The sequence below is a fragment of the Lithobates pipiens genome, unplaced genomic scaffold (assembly GCF_037356315.1).
Source record: "Lithobates pipiens isolate NorthernLeopardFrog02 unplaced genomic scaffold, aLitPip1_a1.2 Scaffold_18, whole genome shotgun sequence".
NCBI lineage: Eukaryota > Metazoa > Chordata > Amphibia > Anura > Ranidae > Lithobates > Lithobates pipiens.
The window spans coordinates 21,162,213-21,180,643 of record NW_027507758.1 but is presented as its reverse complement, the minus strand read 5'-3'; the positions used below and the strand labels follow the sequence as shown (position 1 = coordinate 21,180,643).

The following is an 18,431-nucleotide window of genomic DNA, read 5'->3' as shown; positions in this document are numbered from 1 at the left end:
TTCAATAAGCCTATAATTTTTTTTCCCCCTTAGATATAATCAGATATGTGAAGTGAGCACAGCTTCACTTTAATTACTAACAATGACTTTGTAACTTGGCCACATTCTCAAGTGCAATCCTTTTTCTTTGGGCCCCATAACCTTTCTTGGCACCTGATCCCGGCTGCCAGCACTACATACCGATTTTGCCATGGTCTCACCTGAGCTGAAAGAGCGAGAGCGCCTCCTGCTGGCTGTCAGACTCACATCAAACTCTGAATCGGCAGACTCCAGGATGTTGTCTGATACCCAAGACCTCGCCTGATGAGTGTCAGCTCTGCAGCCGCCTGTAGACAGAGGAGGAGGTGGAGAGGGTCAAAGTGTGACATGTGCTGATAAATCTACAAGTTGTCTGCCATGCACTGGCATGGCTACTCACCAGCTGGCACACTGAATGGCTCCAGAAGTGGCTCTGCCGGGTCTCTGCCTCGAACTGCTACTGGCTGGCACAGGTCTGGTATACAGGAATTCAGCAGGTTCCCTCTGAGAGTGGAAATACAGAGATCTGTCATGTGAAGGCGGCACTTTAACCCCCTTCCTGCCCAGGCTAATTTTCAGCTTTCAGTGTTGTCACATTTTGAATGACAATTGCCCGGTCATGCAACACTGTATCCATATGATGTTTTAATCATTTTTTTGAGACAGATAGAGCTTTCTTTTGGTGGTATTTAATGGCCACTGGGCTTTTAATTCTTTGCTAAACAATCGAAAAAGTCAGAACATTTTGAAAAAAATAGTTTCCTAGTTCCTGTTATAACATTTTGTAAATAAGTAATTTGTTACTTCGGTTTGTGTATATGTAGATATGGGATTGTATTTATTTATTTTTGGTTGAACCTGATGGACTTGTGTCTTTTTCAACCTGACCAACTATGTAACTATGTCATTTTTACTCCTTCAGTGATGTGCAGGGCTGGACTGGGACAGAAATTTGGCCCTGGACTTCATCCAGACCGGCCCGCTTACATTTTGAGTGTCCCATCAGCACCCCCTTACATCAGATTGTCCCATCACCAGCCCCCTTACATCAGAGTGTCCCATTACCAGCCCCCTTACATCAGAGTGTCCCATCAGCACCCCCTTACATCAGAGTGTCCCATCAGCACCCCCTTACATCAGAGTGTCCCATCAGCACCCCCTTACATCAGAGTGTCCCATCAGCACCCCCTTACATCAGAGTGTCCCATCAGCACCCCCTTACATCAGAGTGTCCCATCAGCACCCCCTTACATCAGAGTGTCCCATCAGCACCCCCTTACATCAGAGTGTCCCATCACCAGCCCCCTTACATCAGAGTGGCCCACTGAGCCATCGGCCCACCGGGAAACTCCCGGTAGTCCCAATGGCCAGTACATGCCTGGTGATGTGCACTGATGAGGAAGCATTGATATGTGGCACTGATGGGCACTGTTGGGGCTGCAGTAGTATAGTGGGTAGCCCTCTCGCCTAGCAGTAAAAAGGGTTGCTGGTTTGAATCCCAACCATGACACTACCTGCCTGGAGTTTGCACGTTCTCCCTGTGCCTGCGTGGGTTTCCTCCAGGTACTCCGGTTTCCTCCCACACTCCAAAGACATGCTGGTAGGTTAATTGGCTTCTTTCTAAATTGGCCCTAGTATGCATGAATGGGACCTTAGAGTGTAAGCTCCTTGAGGGTTGGGACCGATGTGAATGTACAATGTATATATAAAGCGCTGCGTAAATTTATGGTGCTATATAAGTACCCTAAATAATAATAATAATGATCAGGACACTGATGATCAGCACTCTGATTATCATTCTAGATGTTTCCTGTGCAGATTGTCGTCTATCCATGTGCTGTCAGTGTAAGGAGAGGATTGCTGATAACCGTCAAATCCTGTTTACACTGTAATTGGACACAGCTGGTCACATGGTAAAGAGCTGCTGTGATTGGCTCTTTACCCTGATCTGTGATCAGCTGTATCTGGAGGACACAGCGATCACAGATCTCTGCCGATGCGTGCCGCAGGGGGTGCGCAGAAAGCGTGGTCACGGGAGGACGTCATACGACGCCCCCTCTGCAATGTGGAACTGCTGTAGCTGTCATTCGGATATAGTAAACCTCAGGCATATCCCTCTATAGCAGTGATGGCGAACCTTGGCAACCCAGATTTTTGCTACTCAGGAGCCCAAAGTAACAAGCTGTTTTTATTTGGTTGCCTCATTAAACTACAAGTCCGATGTTGGGTTGGGACATTGGCAACAGCGGTGGGCATGAGTGTGGGTGGGAATTGACACCAAGCGGATCATGCTGATGTCAAAGTGTGGGGCAGACCTGGGGACTCGTGACCTGTCAATTAATGTCAGAGGGACAGACCTGGATTCTTAGCTGGCTGGGACCTCCCACATTAGAGACTGATGATGCAGAGCTCCCAACTGTCCCTGATTTCGAGGGACTGTCCCTGATTTGCAGCAATGTCCCTCTTTCAAACTCATTTGTCCCTGATATGGTCTGATACATATAGTTGTATAGAAAATGCACTTTATATCTTTCAAAAAGTGTTTCCCAGCGATAAACCTTTCATCCAATTTCTAAATTGCTGCTTTTGTAGATTTTAAAAGCCAATCTAAAGGAATAGTAGTGGTAAAAAAAAGCCCTTCTGGATCTAATTAACCTTTTTTTGGGGGGTTACTTCTCCTTTAAGGGGGTGTGGTAAGGGGCGTGTCCTATGCCTACATACTTTTGTTAGTAGGTGTCCCTCATTCCCATCTCAAAATGTTGGGAGGTATGGATGATGCAACCATGTCACCACTGATCAGAATAAACTTCAGAAGGTCTCACTCAAGGAGACAGCATGGCAGCCAGGGCCGTCTTTAATACTGATTGGGCCCTGGGCAAAAATTTTCTTAGGGCCCCCCTCCCCCCATGCAATTTCGCTCTCCACCTTCTCTGAGACATACAATAAATAGCAGCTAGACTTAAAATCGGTTTACTGTATCAGATCAGGCAGCGATTGCGATTGGTTGCCAGAGGTTACAGCATATCATTACTGTTTACTGACTGGTTGCTAGAGGTTACAGCACCCCTTAAGGCTCTCTGATTAGTTGCTAGAGATTACAGCACATTTCTGCTTGTTGATTGGCTGCTAGAGATTGCTGTACAGTAATACTGCTCACTGGTTTCTATAGGTTACAGCACATCTTCTCCTCACTGCAGGGGGGCATGATATACCTATGAATGCTGCCTTTATTTACATATCAATGCAGTTGGCCTCAGCTATTTACATATGCATGTCACTGCTATTTACATATGAATGCCAGTATTTACATGTAAACACAGGTCTGCAGGTGAGTCCTCTGTACACAACAATAGGGCAGAGCTGGGCAGCATTAGTAGCAGCACTTCACACTGAGATATCGGGACACAGCACAGGACTAAAACTTCAAGGGACAAGGGAATGTAAACTGGGATAGTTGGCAAGTATGAGGCAGCTGCTTTGGGCCCCACAACAATGACAGGGCCCAGAGCAGCTGCCCCTTTTTCCCTGCCTTAAAGACGGCCCTGATGGCAGCCACTGGTCCTACAAATAGGATATTCAGGGGACCATGCTCTGTCAATGAGAGGAATGCAAATTATTTCATGTCTGCTTGAGTAAATGGAAAATGGACTGCAAATTGATGCAAGGTAGAGGAAAACTATTACAAAGCTGACCGAAGTTCAGCTTTAACAAGAGGTCTAAACTGATATTTGGTGACCCATGGCACCATGATTAGTACCAGGCTATTAGCAGTTCATATCTATATAATCACAAATGGCCACATTGCTCTTTCAACATTAGAAATCTGATTTTTTTTTGTTTTTGATCAGTTTTTGCAAACGCTAAATTAACTCAGCAATATTGATTCCGTAGATGTTACCGATCTATTATGAATTGACACCCATTTTTATTCTCTGAAAACATCAACAATACTTCATCCCATCCTAAACCTGACCTAAGTTATTATATTTAGTGGCAGGAAAAACCGATGAAGTGCCAAGAAAAAGGGAAAACGACAAACTTTTAAAAACTGCTCCGCCCCCGAGGATTCTTCCCACTGAATTTCTTATCACTTTTTTTTTCCCCCGGAACTTCTCATTGTGAGCTTTTCCCAAATAAAAGGTTTAGGCTGGAGTCACAGCTCTGCGTTGTGATTATGCTCACCCAGTGGCGTAGCTTGGGGGAGCCAGTGTGGTTGCCCCGGGCGCATCATTTAGAGGGGCACAGACAGGGCTGGTGCCACCATAAGGCAGCAGGTAAGCTAAAACCTCCTTGCTGCGCCTGGTAGGAGAGAGGGTGCAGAGTGGAGGTTTTAGTTTATCTTCTGTTTAGCTGCTGTCACCGAGAAAGCAGGGAGAATGGATCCAAGCATGCAAAGCAGTGTGGAGCGGAGGGTAGATCCAGATCCTGAGTGTGTTCAGGTAGTGAGTGCCACGCTGTGCAGGGGAGTTATCAGGCCGCGTGTGCCAGCGGAGGAGGGGGTCAGGGTGAAGGACACTCCCTGATAGTTGCTGCAGCTGCCGCAGCCACCAGAAGTCCTGCAGGGGATATTCTGCCTGCTCAGGACACAGCTAACCCCCCTGTCTCTGTGAGTGGAGGGATCTGGTGGGGGATCTGGGGGTGTGACCAGAGTGGAGAAATCTGGGGGGGGGTATCTGGAGGTGTGATCAGAGTGGAGGGATGGGGGGGGACTAGGGGTGTGATCAGAGTGGAGGGATGGGGTGACTGGGGTGTGATCAGAGTGGAGGGATGGTGGGGAACTGGGGGTGTGATCAGAGTGGAGAGAATATGGGGTGTGATCAGAGTGGAGGGATGGGGCGACTGGGGTGTGATCAGAGTGGAGGGATGGTGGGGAACTGGGGGTGTGATCAGAGTGGAGAGAATATGGGGTGTGATCAGAGTGGAGGGATGGGGGGGGGACTGGGGGTGTGATCAGAGTGGAGGATTCTGGGGGGGTATCTGGAGGTGTGATCAGAGTGGAGGGATGGGGGGGGGGGACTGGGGGTGTGATCAGAGTGGAGGGATGGGGGGGGATGGGGGTATGATTAGAGTGGAGGGATGGGGGGGGGGCTGGGGGTGTGATTAGAGTGGAGGGATGAGGGGAGGGACTGGGGGTGTGATCAGAGTGGAGGGATGGGGGGGGACTGGGGGTGTGATCAGAGTGGAGGATTCTGGGGGGGTATCTGGAGGTGTGATCAGAGTGGAGGGATGGGGGGGGGGGGACTGGGGGTGTGATCAGAGTGGAGGGATGGGGGGGGGATGGGGGTATGATTAGAGTGGAGGGATGGGGGGGGCTGGGGGTGTGATTAGAGTGGAGGGATGAGGGGAGGGACTGGGGGTGTGATCAGAGTGGAGGAATCTGGGGGGGTGTCTGGAGGTGTGATCAGAGTGGAGGGATGGGGGGGGACTGGTGGTGTGATTAGAGTGGAGGGATGGGGGGAGGGACTGGGGGTGTTATTAGAGTGGAGGGATGAGGGGAGGGACTGGGGGTGTGATCAGAGTGGAGGGATGGGGGGTGGGGACTGGGGGTGTGATCAGAGTGGAGGGATGGGGGGACTGGGGGTGTTATTAGAGTGGAGGGATGGGGGGTGTGATCAGAGTGGAAGAATCTGGGGGGGTATCTGAAGGTGTGATCAGAGTGGAGGGATGGGGGGGATGACTGGGGATGTGATCAGAGTGGAGGGATCTGGGGGCGGGGTATCTGGATGTGTCATCTGAGTGGAGGGATCTGGGGGGAACTGGGGGTGTGATTAGAGTGGAGGGATCTGGGGGGGTATCTGGATGTGTTATCTGAGTGGAGGGATTTGGGGGGAACTGGGGGTGTGATCAGAGTGGAGGGATCTGGGGGATATCTGGGGGTGTGATCAGAGCAGAGAGAATTTGGGGAGGATCTGGTGGTGTGATCAGAGTGTATGTGTGTGTCGTGGGGGGGGGTATCTGGGGATGTGATCAGGGTGGGGGTATCTGGGGGGTTGTGATCAGAGTGGGGGGTATCCGGGAGTGTGATCAGGGTGGTGGTATCTAAACGTCCACGGGTAAGGGGGCGCAAATTGCTTGCCTTGCCCCAGGCACTGACAACCCACGCTACGCCACTGCGCTCACCAGCACATGAACTGTGGTGCAGTGGGTGGTGGCATCATTTATTTTGAATGCCACCTCAATACACATTCCCAACACCCCAACACAGGCCTGCATTTTAGTAGCAACCATTTTTGCCTTGTGGTACAGGTGCGTTGAAAGGATTATGTGCAATTTGCATTATCGCACAACACCACAAAGGTGTGAATCCTGCCTTAGGCAAAGTGTTATGGAGATGAAACAATGATTTCTGATCTGTATATCTTCCTCCTTCACTCACCGAGATGGGAGATGTGGGGAGCGGTCAGCCACCAGTGCCGGGTCTCGGAGTGGATCTTTGTCTTCAACACCTGCAGATCAAGAGGAAAAATACAGTGATCTACTGACCTCAACAAGCGGCTCCATCTAGACAACAATTTCATGATCCATGATGTGTTTGGTGGACACCAGAGAGTTAAACCCCCTCATGGTCTCTAATATTTCTCGAAACGGAGTGGCCACTATGAAAGGTTCACCACCCCTGACGGTGTTTTAATTAATTTTATATTATGAAGAATGTAACAGGTGGAGATGTAACACCCCAAGGTGGCTGAGACCAGACGGGGAGATCTCAGGAGGCATCAAGTGCCAGCGGGTGTTTGAGATCACCAGCCTTCTGCTGGCCTGATTTCCACACAATCCAGTAGCCTGGCACTATGGCATTCTATCCCAGTTTGTCCATCGTTCAAACTCTGTGGAGTGTTGGATAAGTCGCCTACGCAATGAGCCCTCACCGGAATTATGGTGGAGTTTGCACACCCACTCCTGCAGCAACTTGCTGGTTGGGGCCCGGAAAAGGTACTCGGAGCCGTCCCTCAACCTGCAAAAAAAGAACAGAATTATGTAGAGATCACAATGGATTTTACAACAATGTATGTTATAACAAAGGATGTTACTCAACGCATTTTACCTTATGTGTTATTGTGCATGAGCCCCTATGCAGTAATTGATTCCCTAAAGCTCTATAACTTGGCAGCAAGTGTGGCATTCCCCTCCAGTGCCGGGACAAGGTAACCTAGTTCCCAGGGCAAAGGTGGCAAACGCCCCCCCCCCCCCCCCTGAAGAGAAAAATGTAAGAGCGCTATGTGACAGCAACCCCCCCCCCCCCCCCCCAAGAAAATAATAGTAATTTGAGCACTAATCTTCCCATTCCCAGCGCAAATCCCCCTCCAAATTCCCCCTCCTGGCACACATTCCCCCAATCATTCCTACTAGCACAACTCCCCCACCCCAATTCCCCCTTCCGAACAGAAACAGGATTATGTAGAGATCAAAATGGATTTTACAACAATGTATGCTATAACAAAGGATGTTACTCAACGCATTTTACCTAATGTGTTATTGTGCATGAGCCCCTATGCAGTAATTGATTTCCTAAAGCTCTATAACTTGGCAGCAAGTGTGGCATTCCCCACCAGTGCCGGGACAAGGTAACCTAGTTCCCAGGGCAAAGGTGGCAAACGCCCCCCCCCCCCCCCCACAGAGAAAATGTAAGAGCGCTATGTGACAGCAACTCCCCCCCCCCCCCAGAAAATAATAATAGTAATTTGAGCACTAATCTTCCCATTCCCAGCGCAAATCCCTCTCCAAATTTCCCCCCCGGCACAAATTCCCCCAATCATTCCTACTTACACAACACCCCCACCCCAATTCCCCCTTCCTAACAGAAATCCACCCTCCTAGTACAAATCACCCCTTCTAGCACAACTCCCCCACCCCAATTCCCCCTTCCTAACAGAAATCCACCCTCCTAGTACAAATCACCCCTTCTAGCACAACTCCCCGCCGCACCCAGGCACCAGGGCAGCCGCCCCCTCCTGCCAACCCCTTGTCCCAGCCCTGTTCCCCTCTGACAACCTACCACAAGAAGAGACTGATAATTTACCCAGAATAAGAATAATTTAATGGTAAAGAGTGAGCCGGCATTTCACTGACCTCAGGCGGAAGCAGTTGCTCTTCTTGTTGTAGTCTGATTCTGGTGTGCAGAGCGCGCCTGTGAGGTTAAGGGGGGGCGCAGACAATGGGCTCTGTTGGGAGACATAGAGGGCGAGTTACTATTATGCATGTCAGTTTTCTTTGGCCATGGGCAGGTTTCTCCATCCAAGCTGTCTATGGACATAGCTGCAAGTTGTCCCTTGACACGTGACTGCACTGTGATCCCCTGCTGGTTTCTCTAGGATTCGTTTTTTTTTTTTGGCTGCCACAAGTTTGTAATGGAAATAGACAAAATGCCAGCTGGTCATCTTAAAGTATATGAAAAATCTCACCTTGTAAAACAACCCTTTTTTGTGATCACATTTCCTCTGTTCTCAGCTGCATAAGAGCTGGGGGAAGAGAAACAGCAGCATACTGATCTTCCTAGTGATTGGCAGTGCGAGGGGGGGCGTGTCAGGACAAGTCTGGTCATTGGAGTAGAGCATGCTGACTTTCCAGCATAGCTAGAGAACTGACCATGCTTTGTTCTCCTGCTTAGTTTGGTCAGTTTTTAATAGGAAAGCAGAGAGTCTGGCAGAAACACCAGGGATTTCACACATAGGAAGCAATACACAGCAACGGCATATCAGGAATAGGAAATGTTGGGTTGACATATCCTGTAAAGCAGTAGTAAACGGCATAAAAAAAAGGGGGGGGGGCAGGCAGTTGAAGTCATGTGCTAGTATTATTATTATTATTATTTAAAGTGGTGTTGCCACCAAAAAAAAAAAAAAAATAGCTCAAAATTCATAAAAAAAATAAAAATAAAAAAATAATTGGAAAAAAATTTTTTTTACTCACCTCTAAATGCCTGTTGCTAGGGGGTCCCTCGTAGTCTGCCTTCTTCAATGCCCGGGCTGGTGACAACACTTCCCCTTGCGCCGCACAGTCATCTGGGACCTGTCACGTGTCCCAAATGACTGTGCAGTGTATCACGGCACCACTCGCGCATGCGTAGTGGGTGCCCGGCTGTGAAGCCACAGCCGGGTGCCCACAGTAAGAATGCCGGATATGGCTTTTCTCTAGCGCGCATGCACCGGTGACGTCCGGCTGCAGCTAAAGTAAATATCTTAAACGGCGCACATTTAGGAGATATTTACTGTACCTATAGGTAAGCCTTGTTATAGGCTTACCCATAGGTAAACATCATACATGGGAGTTTACTGCCATTTATACCAGGGGTCTCCAAACTGTGGCCCGAGGGCCAGATGTGGCCATTTCCGAGCCTTTATATGGCCCTTGGGGCACCATTCCTCCCACTAATATGAAGCAATATTCCTCCCACTGACGCCAACAATGGGGCACTATATCATCCACCGATACCAATGATGGGATACTACTCCTCCTATTGACCACCAACCCTGGGGCCATATTTATTTTCACTGATGCTGGGCCCATGGCATCTATTGCCCCTGCTGGCCAAAATCCGGCCCTCTTAAAGTCTGAAAGACAATAAACTGGCCCTTTGTTTAAAAAGTTTGGAGACCCCTGACTTATACCATCATACAGGGCTGCTGTTAGAAATCGCGGGGGGCCCCGTACAGCCTACCTGGCAGGCCCCCAATATATCAAAACAATATTTTCACTACAAATACACAAAAATCATTAGTGGACACAAACATAACAGAGAACCTGTGTGAATTAGCCCTTTCATTTTTTTTTACATTTTTTTTTTAAAATGTATAATTTTTTTTTGAATTTTTACATTTTTAAAATGATTTCATTTTACAATGTTTAAAAAATACTAATGCTTTAGAATTTTTTTTTTTTTTTACAATAAATTTTTTACAGGACACGGAGGCCGGCAGTGTCACAGGAGGGGGAGAAAGGGGTGCAGCACAGTGGCGGGGCACACGAGAGGGGGGGGATTGGAAGTAGGCAGAACAAGGAGGTGGGGAGAGGCAGTTACAGGAACGATGTCCTGTGTCTGTGTCTCTCCCTGCAGCAGCTGAAAGCTGGCGAGAGGGAGAGAAACCATCTTTCAGCAGCTGCAGAGAGCCGCACGGGGCATTCTTCTGTAATTGCCTCTCTGTCCGACCTCACCCATTCCTTCTGCTATTCAGACCCACCTGTGTGCCCAGGCCCCCTACAGGAGGACTGGTGGTTCCCCCCTCCCCCCCCCACCCCACCAGCAGCTTTGCCACCATATAAGGTTTATAAAATTAAGACAACAGGAAGATGCATTTCAGGAGCCAAACAGCCCCTCCTCATCGGGGCTTGGAAGCTTTTATCCATTCCGACCAGTAATACTCCTTATTTAACACTGAACACTTTCCAGGAGGCTTTATATTTAGAGTCCTAAAGCAAGCTTTTCCATTTTTTTATCCAAGCCCTGATGAATAGGGATTGTTTGTTCCCCAAAACGCATTGGTTACACTTTATCTCCCTAAATTCTCTTAACAATAACTGGTGATGGACTTTTAAGATGTCCAGCGGGCGCTCTTTTTGCCTATTTCCCTTGGATTTTTTCAGTGGAGGCGCTTTCTTATGGGCTTGGTTTCTAAATAAAATCGACGTAGTAGATTCTGTGGAACCATAAACTCTTACATAAGGAAGTAAGGTTAGCGGTGAGACGGTTGGGCACTTACCTTGGTGGAATGTTTGCGGTCGTGGTAGAAGCATAGGGTTCTCCTCACCAGCACGGCGTAAAACACCCCCCAGGTGCGGGAAGAGGCCTGTGGGAAGGAACACCCGGTATTACACAGCGCACACTTCCATGGACACAGAGGGGTTGATTTACTAAAGGCAAATAGACGGTGCGCTTTGCAAGCGCAGTGGTTCCAGAGCTTAGCAAGCGAGGGGGAGCTCTGCTGACCTCCATCATCCAATCATGTGCAAGCATGTGATTGGATTTTCTTTGCAAAGTGAAGCTTTGCCTCATTTACTAAGCTCTGCAGCAACTGCACTTGCAGAGTCTATTTGTCTTTAGTATATCCACCCCAGATTCATAGTTGCCAACATTTCCAAAAAGTTTTTAGAGACACCTGTTTTTCTATGTGTCCTGAAAGCCACTGTAGGTGGAGCTTGTACTTTAAATAGGGTCGGGCAATCATTTAATATGGGCGTGGTTCTACAAGAAGGATAATCATGTGCTTTCTTCAGGGATCTGACAGCAATGAAAGCAGTGGCGGCCACTCATAGGGGGCACAGGGACGCCGCCCCCCTAATCCATGTGCCTGGCCCCTAATCTCCATGCAGGGTGCCGGACGCATGGATTGCAATGTTTATTTGTTTTTTTAAGCACGATTAGAGCCTGAGGCTCTAATTGGCTTCAAAAGGGTGGGCTGGTGGACCCTGAGCCCACCCACTTGTGTGACATTAGCAAATTAATATTCGCTATTGTCTTCCTGCTTCTCCTCCAGGCCAATCAGGAAATTGGATCTTAAAACCCAATTGGCCAGGAGGAGAAGCTACTGTCCGGACTCTTCTGGAACCTCCTCCGCTCCTCTGCTTTGGTGACTCTGGGCAGTGTCAGTGGTCAGCGCTCCGCCATGGGCTCGGTACACGAGGTGTTGGGCTCTTGGCCCCCCTCATGCAGTGAAGTTGGGGACGGAGAGAGAGATGAGACGGCTGCGGACATTCCGGGACTGGTCGGGCTCGGTTGTCCCCCCATCACCTGGCCCGAACTGGCTTCTTCTATCTGGTCACCACGGCCTGATACAGAGCACTGGAAATACTACCCTACCTGTCCGTTCCTCTAGGGAACCGAACCCAGCAACGTCCCCATCCCCCAGAAACCGGATCTACCGGACAGACAAATCCTCAGCCAGCTCCACCTACTTGCCCGGGGAACAGGAGAACGATGACTATCCCGCCGTCTTTCCAAAGCTAATGAACAAGACCAACCGCATGGGGACCTTCCACAACTGGCCACAACACACTGGACTCAGCCCCAAACAACTGGCTGCTGCTGGATTCTTCTATACCAGTATGTACTGGGAGGAACAGGGATCATACCCCATCTATACTGGCATGTACTGGGAGGATTGGGATCATAAAACCACTATAGGGGGATTCTTCTATACTGATATGTACTGGGAGGATTGGGTTCGTATCCCCACTATAAAGGGATTCTTCTATACTGGTATGTACTGGGAGGATTGGGACCATACCCCCAGTATAGGGGGATTCTTCTATACTGGTATGTACTGGGAGGAATGGGATCATACCCCCACTATAGGGGGATTCTTCTATACTGGTATGTACTGGGAGGATTGGGATCGTATCCCCACTATAAAGGGATTCTTCTATACTGGTATGTACTGGGAGGATTGGGACCATACCTCCACTATAGGGGGATTCTTCTATACTGGTATGTACTGGGAGGATTGGGATCATACCGCCACTATAGGGGGATTCTTCTATACTGGTATGTACTTAGAGGATTGGGATCATATCCCCACTATAGGGGGATTCTTTTATACGTGTATGTACTGGGGAGGACTGGGAGCATACCCCCACTATAGGGGTATTCTTCTATACTGGTATGTACTGGGGAGGACTGGGATCCGCACCAGCCGCCACTGCAATAGACTAATAAGATCCCTGGTGCAGGTGACTAAAAACAAGATTAACCCTTTTACTGCTAGCAAATTATTGCTAGCAGAGATCAAGCTCATGCAAAGAGACCCCAACTGCAGCATTAACACATACCGCTCTCAAGTCTCTGCAGCCACCTCCTGCCTCACAAACTTACTGCACCACCAGCGGCCTGGCATAATCACTACTCCGATGCTGGCCACACTCCCTCCCCGAGTGATGCCCAATCACCGCGAGGCAGAAGGCTCCACCTGACCTCCTGGCATCAGTCCCCAATAATGAGAGGTGCGGGCCTGAACAGCTCAGCTGTTGGAGGAGAAGGTAGGGGGAGGGATCTGTGTCCCCAGTGTATGGCGCATGTGATCTTTGTGTTTGTAGTGCAGCCCATCCCGTCCAGGTAGCACCCGCACTGACGGGCAGCACCTCTGATTTTGCCCTCATGATATGCACTGTGTTAACAGCTGTCCATGACAGACCTTGATTTCCGGGACTCAGCCCGGGACAAGGTCATATCGGGATAGAAATTTGTGAGTGTCTTGGGCAGATCGGGACTGTTGGCAACATTTCAGATTGTCTCGGTGTCTCTTGGTGCCCTTTGTTTGGAGAGTCCTGGGCAGATCGGGACTGTTGGCAACATTTCAGATTGTCTCGGTGTCTCTTGGTGCCCTTTGTTTGGAGAGTCCTGGGCAGATCGGGACTGTTGGCAACATTTCAGATTGTCTCGGTGTCTCTTGGTGCCCTTTGTTTGGAGAGTCCTGGGCAGATCGGGACTGTTGGCAACGTTTCAGATTGTCTCGGTGTCTCTTGGTGCCCTTTGTTTGTTTGTTTGGAAGTAGTTGTCATACTATTGTCTAACCATTGTCTCCTCATGTCCTGCTCACCTTTCTTCCCCCTGACTGCAGGATGTGTTTCTTCTCCAGGGAACCTTCCATCAGCTGATAGTCCAACTTCCGAGTCACCTGCAAATCACACCAACATAGTATAAATCTGCTCCAACCAACAAAAAGAGTATCCATACAAAATACTGTACCATGGCAATATATCTAGCTTTGGGTGCATCGCTCTGAAGTCTACACTAAGTTCCATTAAAGACTAGATCCACTTGATAATTATGGGAATCTAGAAACAGTAGGCAAGCAGTATGTAGATGCCAGGGTAAGTACGAAGAAACATAACAAAACAAGGGCACAATGTCCAGTATGAAAATATAAACCTTTCAACATAGAGTAGTAACAAGGAGGTGCAAGGTGATTGCAAAACTATCACATCAAACAAGTTTGCCCCCTTAATCAATGAGGAACCAAAAATACCAGAAAAAAGGGTATCTCTGCGTCTACCAAAAAAGACTGGCCATCGATCTCTCCGTGGTCCTGAGAGCCAGCATGATCACAAAAAAAAAGAAAAGAAAAATCAAGAAAAAAAAAAAAGAGAGAGAGAAGGGAAAAAAGAAGAGGAAAAAGAAAACAGGTCCCGACAAGGGCTAGAGTGGACTTTCAAACAGTGCGTGAAAATTCAAATTGAACATGCATATAACTAGCCCAAGGTTCCCAGGTCCTTCCAAATTTTACGACTGGATCTTGAAGAATACTAACAATGTTTTCATGTAATATAACCCAAGAAAATCTTTTTCTTTTCCTGTGCGAGAGACACAGAGGGCTGCTTCCAGGAAAAAGCGGCTGTAAAAACGCGCTTTTAGAAGCGTTTTGCGTTGGTGTTAATGCGCGTTTATCCGTGTTAGCGTTTAGCAGCGTTTCTCTGGCCTCTTCTATTTTCCACTCCCAAATCCAATTACTACAGCTTAAAAAGCCTGACGCAGCTGAACGCTGTATACACATGTATAAGAGAAACTGCAGCCTGCTCACATAATTTCTAATAAAAACATCTTTGCCTTTCTGAAGCTTCCCTCCAACCACTTTGCATATTATTTTATATATACTGTGATTCTGTACTTGCCAAATATGCTGCAGAAATCTCCCTCCGCTGAGACTGGCTGCAGTCGTTTTAACTGCACAGTTGAAGCTGCTGCCTGCTCACTTTCTAGATTTACACAGACACACAGAGGCACACCTCCAGCTCCGCAGCTCTCATTTGCCCTCCTATGACTCATCCCCCCTCCCTTCCTGGCAAACTCTCAGGAGAGTGAGAGAGAGACAGAGCTGTGTATGATGTTATAAGCTAGGCTAATGACCAGGCAAGAAAGAGAAAGTGGGCTCTATAAGGGATTTATTGGCAGAAAATAAAATGTTTAACTATCCAAAGTCAAAACAACAAGGGCAGAAGATTTAATAGAAGAGAAGGGGGGCGTGGGACTTTAAATGAAGCACCTCAAGGTGCTTCCATCCCGGTAATGTATACAAACTGGAGGGAAATTTGGGACTTTAGATGAAGCGATTGGATAGTGGAGGTGAGTTATAAATGCATAATATTCAATTGATGACATAAATCATAAAAAATATTTATTGATTTGGTATGTAGTACATGTAGAAAGCATAAACATGATGAACAGATTAGTACAAACATGGTACCATAAGATCAGGGTAATAGACAATATTTATATGGGTAGATACCCTGGCAGATGAATACCATGGCAACCCGCCCAAAGCTGGCACATGTACCCACATGGTGTATATATATATATATATATATATATATATATCTATTAAAAAATGTGTCAAAACATGTGCCAGCTTTGGGCGGGTTGCCATGGTATTCATCTGCCAGGGTATCTACCCATATAAATATTGTCTATTACCCTGATCTTATGGTACCATGTTTGTACTAATCTGTTCATCATGTTTATGCTTTCTACATGTACTACATACCAAATCAATAAATATTTTTTATGATTTATGTCATCAATTGAATATTATGCATTTATAACTCACCTCCACTATCCAATCGCTTCATCTAAAGTCCCAAATTTCCCTCCAGTTTGTGAAGATTTAATAGATTGAGAGTTGAAAAATTACTGAAAGTCCACTTCAAGTTATTAAAGATGCAAGATGTTGAAACAGGTCAGGTTTCTTTGTCTGGCATTGTACAATTGTATTGTAATATAGAATGTAAATGTACATTGTACAACTGTATAATGTCTATAAAAGAAAGCCAATGAAATCTTGCATCTTCAATCACCAAAGTTAGCCAATAAAAAGGATCTTGGTGGAGCTCTGTATAGGTGGGCCTGGAGCTAATGGACTTTTTGCCCCTATAAATATATTGCTATCATAGGAATTTCAATTGAAGGTTGAACGTCAACCTCCTGGCTGTGCAAGGAATGAGCAATATTCTAGTGTTCTCACCATTGTCCTATGTGTCGCATGTCATCTCTTCCTACTTATTCCACTCTGTTTCAAACATGGAACCACCCAAGAAAATAAACAGGGGTGCTCCATCATAAACACACAAAACCCATCTCACCATGGTTATGGATGTCTCCACTCCATCAGACTTATTCTTCAAACCATGTGGCTCTTGCCCTAATGTTGGCTGACATTTCTCCATTTGATTACTCTCCTTTGAAGTAGCAGTGGACACCACTCCTTCTTGAATCAGACTGCCGTCTTCCCTTTGGTCCTTCTCCACCCCAGAGCCTGTAGATAAGACAACCGAGGTGGGCAATGAAAACGTGGCCACTAACATGTTTGGCTCTGACCTCATAACTACTTGGCCACTTGGTGTTTTGTGATTTGGGGTCTCTTGATTTGCTTTAGTCAACTGGTCTCCTTCATTTTCTCTCAGTGATACGATGGGAGGTTTCTGGATTGGGTTCTCTAGTTGCCCATGTTTAGCATTATTCCAGATGTCTTCCAGCTCCTTATCGTCATGCTCCAGAAACTCCTGATTGGGGTGGAGCACTTCTGGGAATGAATGAGAAGCAACCCTCTTATTAGTCCTCTTTTTGGGTAGGTTATTGGGTGAGCTGTAAGGCTTGTTTATAGGGTTGGGTTTTGCATTGTACGTTCTGACAAACTCTACATAGGTAGAATTATTCATGTCATCGTTATAGGGCTTTACACAATCTAAAGCTTTTGGGAAGATGGTTGAGGTGACAGTACCAACTCCATTCTGGTATTTGGAAGTGTGGTTGTCCTCTGTATGGCTGGATGCACTTACATACTGCATTTCATCCAACTTTGAGTCTGTTCTTTGTCCATCCCTCTCAGATTCCAGGTGATGGAAAACATTAGCGGGTGAAAGTCTATCTATCTGAAAATGGATAAAGTCATCATTTAGCTTATCTAGTTCCTGTGATCGTGAAGTGTTTGCGACCTTTCCGTAGCCATGAATGTTTTGCCTGCAATAGCCAGAGCTGGTTGTTAATGCTTCAATCCATGACTTTGTAGACAACGACTGGAATGAATTCATGGTGTTTTGGAGGTCACCGTCCTCTTTGATTGGCTCTACAATTTCTGTACTTTTTATTTCATCTGCATCTCCAGAATCTGAAAAAAGACAGAACCCATTGTCTTTTACAGATTCTATTCGAAGTGACTCCTGAATGTTGTCCACAAGACTAGCTTCCTTGGATAGATCCAGAACCAAGACAGAACCCAAAGTCACATGTGGACACGTGGCCTGAGAGATCGGTTGGGTAGAATGAAGACTTTCCACTTCCGTTTGCTTGATATCTGCCCCGGACACGGCACATTCAGCATCAATCTCCTTTGTCAGTGGGTTTTTGACATAATTGAGAAAGTTCCCAAATTCGGGTTGTGGGGTGGTCCTGTCAAGCTTGGGAGGCCAGGTGGAGGTTTCATATTTTGTGCTCTCTTCATTGATGGGCTTCTTATCAGAGTGCAGGTCCATAATCCCTTGCACTGTACACCTTTGTGCTTTTTCCTTTCTCTTGAGGCTCCTGAAAAGCAAACTTGATCTACTATTGGAGTCATTTGTAGATATCAAAGTATATTGTTCAAATGACCGACTTTTTTTGGATGGTCGTGGCAAGGTCAGGCTGTGGCATGCATCTGGTCCCTCGCTTTCCTTTGCATTCAAGTAGGTGCTGACCTGCAAACGGACAACGTGATGAGTAAGGCACAAGGGTGAATGACAGATAGGGATCACTGACAGATAGTGCAGCATGAGAAATGAGACTCCAAAAAAGCGAGAGAGAGTGATACACCATGGAAGACAGAAAATGAAGAGTAAGGCAGACATCAGGGAGAGAGTTAATATGGGACATGAGACAAAGAGAGGAACAGACCTTGGACCTTGGAGAGAATAAGTAAGGTAGGATGAAGAAAGCTGGACTCCAGACACAGATGAGGAATTAATAAATGACACAGACCTGGTTAAAAGGGAAAGCGATGAGTGTGAAACCTGGATGAGAGAAAAAGCGATGAGTGAGACAGATCAGGATTATGGAGATGATGAGCAAAGTGATTAGAAGGTGTAGGGAAGGGGGAAACATTGGTATGTATAGGAGAACATCCCAGATCAGTAAATGGTAGTTAAAGCTGCACTATAGACATAGAGCTAAATAAGCTGCTGAACTACATATATATCAATGTTTGATTCTGCTTAGCCAGCTCTATGATCAGACACCCCTACACATCACACAGCCAAGTCCTGGACCTTCCTGTAGACCAGTGGTCTCCAAATTGCGGCCCAGGGGCCGGATGTGGTCCTTTGCTTGCTTTTATCTGGCCCTTGGGGCACTATTCCCCCAACTGTCAGCAACAATAGGCATAGTTCCTGCCACTGACAGTGACAATGGGGCACCAGTCCTTTCACTGACACCAACGATGGAACACTATTCCTCCCAT

General features: G+C 47.2%; 1 protein-coding gene across 7 annotated transcripts in view; it reads right to left on the bottom strand.

Annotated features, from left to right (window-relative positions):
• LOC143986994 (uncharacterized) overlaps window positions 1-18,431 on the bottom strand; it is a 165,728-nt gene that overhangs the window by 7,382 nt on the left and 139,915 nt on the right. For 6 of the 7 annotated variants that reach the window (XM_077485425.1, XM_077485424.1, XM_077485429.1 and 3 more), the window contains 8 exons: window positions 16,084-17,673; window positions 13,548-13,625; window positions 10,716-10,802; window positions 8,089-8,180; window positions 6,888-6,973; window positions 6,395-6,464; window positions 419-522; window positions 201-326 (listed from right to left, as the gene is read on the bottom strand). In XM_077485425.1, the coding sequence (XP_077341551.1) occupies window positions 201-326; window positions 419-522; window positions 6,395-6,464; window positions 6,888-6,973; window positions 8,089-8,180; window positions 10,716-10,802; window positions 13,548-13,625; window positions 16,084-17,673 (2,233 nt within the window). The remainder of the gene's footprint in view (window positions 1-200; window positions 327-418; window positions 523-6,394; window positions 6,465-6,887; window positions 6,974-8,088; window positions 8,181-10,715; window positions 10,803-13,547; window positions 13,626-16,083; window positions 17,674-18,431) is intronic. The other variant, XM_077485430.1, reaches the window with a different exon arrangement.